Here is a 5,000-nt window from a genome sequence, read left to right on the forward strand (position 1 = left end):
GACCGCCACGTCCTCGTGGTTGGCCCTGGTCAGCACGCGGAACAGCTGGTTCAGAGTGGTCGGCAGGAAGTTGACCATCACATGACCCTCCATGGCGTGAAGGCTCTGGAATTTTAAGAAGAAAAACAATTAGTTGATCACGATCATGAGAAGAGAGGGATGCAACGTGTGTGTGTGTGTGTGCGTGTGTGCGTGTGTGTGTGTGTGTGTGTGTGTGTGTGTGTGTGTGTGTGTGTGTGTTTGTGTGTGTGTGTGTGCACCAGGCCTATTCAGTGTACTAGCGTGATATACTATTTCCATCAACAATTACCATTACCTGGCTGTGAGAAGTGTGAACAGCTCTGAATCTTTGAAGCCCTTTTTCTCTGCTTAGTGATTTCAGGTGTGCCAACATTCACAGAAGCATATCTTCAAATATTTGCAGATTTCAATGCATGGCATATCATCTGAAAGCTTACAATTTATACTTTCATAATCTGTAAAAAACTGAAAAATGACCTTGGCAGGATCAAACCTCTGGTGGCAGTCACATTTTTGTAAGTCGGTCATTACCTCTGAAGCATAGCTACAGTAAGCCTGGCAGAATACAGGTTCCACTGAAACACCGTTCTACTGTACACCCAGGCCTCTTTCCCCAGATAGCAAGCGGATCTGGGCCATATACAGGCCAGATCTGGCCCTTGTGGTTTAGTTCCGGCCCATATATGGCCCAGATCCGCTTACTATCTGGGGCTGAGGTCCGAATCGTCTCTCTACCTTCAGGTACTTGACCAGCTGACCCTCGGAGGCCTGCTCTGAGTTCTCCATCCCCTGGCAGTGGTGGAAGAAGTTGTGCAGGTGTTGGTCCTGGAGGAAGAGGACAGGGAGAGAGGCTTCAACAGGAGACAGGGGCCTACGACACGGAGAACTACCCAGATAGCAAGCGGATCCGGGCCATATATGGGCCGGAACTAAGCCACAAGGGCCAGATCTGGCCTGTATATGGCACTGATCGGATTGCTGTCTGGGACGGGTCACCTAAATATGTCCAAACCTGTGTGTAGATGGTGGAGACGAGGTGAGTGGACACCTTGAACAGCGGCTTGCCTGCATCCACCCATCTGATCTCTGGGCCCGAGTGCTGAAGAGGAACATGAGGAGAATATACAGTACGAACACAACTGACCATCTGATCACCCAGATAGCAAACGGATCTGGGCCATATATGGGCCGGAACTAAGCCACAAGTGCCAGATCTGGCCTGTATATGGCCCTGATCGGATTGCTGTCTGGGGAGTGACCATGCAACTTTCATCTGCAAACATTAGAGAAGTGGTCAAGGAAAAATCCCGCACACTGACAAAACAGAGAGGCACTCAGGATACAAATAAAAAGTGATTTAATGTGACAACACACAAAAAAAGGAACGTTTCGGTCGTATTAGACCATCTTCAGCCCTTCACTTTTTATTTGTATCCTGAGTACCACCTCTCTGTTTTGTCAGTGTGCGGGCTTTTTCTTCTATCTTTCCTTGACCGGTGCATTTGGGCCCATCCCAGATAACAAGCAGATCTGGGCCATATACAGGCCAGATCTGGCCCTTGTGGCTTAGTTCCGGCCCATATATGGCCCAGAATCATTACACATCCGCTTGCTATCTGGGATGCACCTGACTGACATTTGAATCAGCCTAATTTTAAGAGCGCCAACTTTTCCTTCACTTTGACTAACAGAGTAGTGCATGGAAAGCAACCAGGGGCGACTGTAGAAAGCTAAGTTAATCAGTCCATCCGGAGAGCGCGCTGAAGCCCCAGTGCATGATGGGTACAGTACCTCGTTAACGTTCTGAGTGGATCTTACGATAAATGGATTAAACTATATTTAAATCTGAATCCAATTTGGCTGCAGACAGATGTGAAAGTCAGCGAAGCCCTCTTCAGATCCCAAAACCAATCATACCTAACGAGATAAAAGCCTACAGACAATCTTCTGATGCAACATTGATAGGGTAGTAATTGGATCAATGATTTCATACCCGCCTAACACACCTGACTAATGCTGCAAGTGTAACCTTGACGACGAGGTGTTCCGGTGCGTTACCTTGATGACGCCCTCCTGGCAGCTGAGGTAACCGGGGGGAAGGTTGACGGCGACCGGCGTGTGCTGCTCGCTCAGGATGACCCTGCCGTCCCTGTGGAGGGGCAACCAGGCCGCGCCCACTGCAGCGCAACACACACACACACACACACATATACACATGTACACACACACAGGCACACACACATACACACACACACACACACACACACACACACACACACATACATATACACACACACATACGGGCACACACACACACACACACACACATATCACACATGTACACACACACAGGCACACATGCATACACACACACACACACACACACACACACACATACATATACTCACACACACATACAGGCACACACACACACACACACACACACACACACACACATACGGGCACACACACACACAGGCACACACACAAGACACAATTGACATCTGTGGCTTTTATAACTAGACCAAAGCGCTGCTCCTGGCAATTGTTTGTACTAATTGTGTACTGGTGTGTGTGTGTGTGTGTGTGTGTGTGTGTGTGTGTGTGTGTGTGTGTATGTGTGTGTGTGTGTCACCTGGGGTCTCCACCAGGTCCTTCTTCTTGCTGTTGTTGTCACAGCTGACGTGGTAGAAGGTGAACAGGAGATGATGCTTCTCATGGAGCTGGGTGGGCAGCTCAATCTTAATCTGAGGAAAAGACAGTCTCAGTCTGAGAATACAGTCAGTCTTAATCTGAGGAAAAGACACAGTCTCAGTCTGAGAATACAGTCGGTCTTAATCTGAGGAAAAGACAGTTTCAGTCTGAGAATACAGTCAGTCTTAATCTGAGGAGACACAGTTAGTCTTAATCTGAGGAAAAGACACATTTCGTCTTAATCTTGAGCGACAGAGATCCACAGCCTTAATCTGAGCGAGTAAATGTCAATCCTTTCAGGATCCCAGATAGCAAGCGGATCTGGGCCATATACAGGCCAGATCTGGCCCTTGTGGTTTAGTTCCGGCCCATATATGGCCCAGATCCGCTTGCTATCTGGGATAGCTCTTAGCCAGATATGTTCTCACATTCCACGCCACTACAGGAAATGTCTTGGTTCTGCCAGCACGGTACCTCATCGTAGAACTCCGGGTTCTGTTGGTGGTGCAAAACAGCGGCGTAGGCCTGCGTGATGAAGATTGGTCCTCCCGGGCGCCCGTAGATACACTGGGGGACGACAGAGAGGAGTAGAACAGTGAGGAGATTGTTAAGTAAAAATTGTAAAGATTGTAAAGATTGTAAAGAGATTGTAAAGTGCTGTGCCTATGTGTCATTTAAAGCTTGTGAACGTTCCAGATGGATTCAGGTTTGGTCTCTAGTGTTCTCTAGTGTTTTCTAGGGTTCTCTAGGGTTCTCTAGGGTTCTCTAGTGTTTGGCAACACGGCGGGCGACTTCAGAGAGGGGGGGGGGCAGGGGCGAGAATGGAGCGGAGGAGGATGATGATGGATTTACCTTCAGGGGCTTAGCGTCTTCCTCATCGGAGTCTTTGAACTCTATGCAAACTGCAATATTTCTTGCCTGAGTGAGATAAGAGAGGTGGAGAGAGAGGTAGAGAGAGAGAGAGAGAGAGAGCAAAGGAGAGAGAGAGAGAGGAGTGGAAGAGGGGCACAGTGAGAGAGAGAGAGAGAGTGAGAGAGAGGAAGAGAGCAGCATCAGCACCAGTAGCAGGAGAGAGAGAGAGAGAGAGAGAGAGAGAGAGAGAGAGAGAGGGAGGGAGGGAGAGAGAGAGAGAGAGAGAGAGAGAGAGAGCAGCATCATTACCAGTAGCAGGAGAGAGAGAGAGAGAGGGAGGGAGGGAGAGAGAGAGAGAGAGAGAGAGAGAGAGAGAGAGAGAGAGAGGGGGGGAGTGAGTAAGAGAGAGGCAGCGAGTGATTTATTCTAGTATTTCAAACACACAACCGTCACACACAACATCAACAGCATCAAAAAATAGCAACCTTACAGTATGTGTACGAATGCGGTGTAATTCAAGGCATTGCGTCCGAGCCAGGTACCTTAGTGAAGGCTTTCTGCCCGTCGTACTTCAGGTGTTTGGGGTAGACGTACAAGTGGTTGTTGTAGATGGTGAAAGGCTGGGAACACTTAGCGATGCACGGGACAAACTCCTCCACCTCCATCAGAGCGCTGCCCGGTCCACTCCCTTCAAAGTGCCTCACCGGGATGTAGGAGGAAGTGACGCAATCTTCAGAGACAGGAAGCAGGAAGTGACCGGGACTGAGGGACATTGGCTAAATCCTCGCATCAGAACTGCCAATTCATCAATATGATTCTCAACAGTGTGTGATTGATTGATTGATTGATTGATTGATTGATTGATTGATTGATTGATTGATTGATTGATTGATTGATTGATTGATTGATTGATTGATTGATTGATTGATTGATTGATTGATTTAGGGATTTTAAGGTGTACTGTGCTATTTTGGACATTTAACCCTGTTTGTGGTCTGTTTTCCATGAACCTGAAATATTGAGACCATAATTTCACTGATCGTTCCAGTATTGAGCTAGCCACAATTTTATGCAGGCTCTCACTTGGCTACAATGGAAGTAAATGGGGCATACATAAATTTATTGAAAAAGCACATTTATCATAGTTTTTCCAATTCATTTACATTCCCCATTGACTTCCATTTGAGCCAAGTGAGAGCCTGCATAAAAACTGGAGCTAGCTCAATACTGAAACGATCAGTGAAATGATGGTCTCTATGTTTCAGGTTCATGGTAGACAGACCACAAATAGGGCTAAATGTCCAAAATAGCACACTACCCCTTTAAACTTACTGGTCACATCCGGAGCCACATTGTCTATGGTCACATCAAGGTTTCCTAGGATCACCGGGAGCTTGGCCATCTTCTCTGGTCTGAGGGAGAGAGGTAGCGCG

The 5,000-nt window shown here is 47.6% G+C and overlaps 1 protein-coding gene across 1 annotated transcript in view; it reads right to left on the bottom strand.

Moving 5' to 3' along the window:
* LOC311315833 (dedicator of cytokinesis protein 9-like) overlaps positions 1-5,000 on the bottom strand; it is a gene marked incomplete at both ends in the record, with an annotated part of 65,118 nt that overhangs the window by 32,747 nt on the left and 27,371 nt on the right. The window contains 9 exons of the mRNA XM_084446530.1: positions 1-105; positions 757-846; positions 1,034-1,120; positions 2,080-2,198; positions 2,657-2,768; positions 3,190-3,282; positions 3,568-3,633; positions 4,110-4,297; positions 4,900-4,979. The exon at positions 1-105 is cut by the window's left edge and continues 11 nt beyond it. Of these exons, the coding sequence (XP_084302656.1) occupies positions 1-105; positions 757-846; positions 1,034-1,120; positions 2,080-2,198; positions 2,657-2,768; positions 3,190-3,282; positions 3,568-3,633; positions 4,110-4,297; positions 4,900-4,979 (940 nt within the window). The remainder of the gene's footprint in view (positions 106-756; positions 847-1,033; positions 1,121-2,079; positions 2,199-2,656; positions 2,769-3,189; positions 3,283-3,567; positions 3,634-4,109; positions 4,298-4,899; positions 4,980-5,000) is intronic.

This window comes from Borostomias antarcticus (assembly GCF_949987555.1).
Source record: "Borostomias antarcticus genome assembly, chromosome: 12".
Taxonomy (NCBI): domain Eukaryota; kingdom Metazoa; phylum Chordata; class Actinopteri; order Stomiiformes; family Stomiidae; genus Borostomias; species Borostomias antarcticus.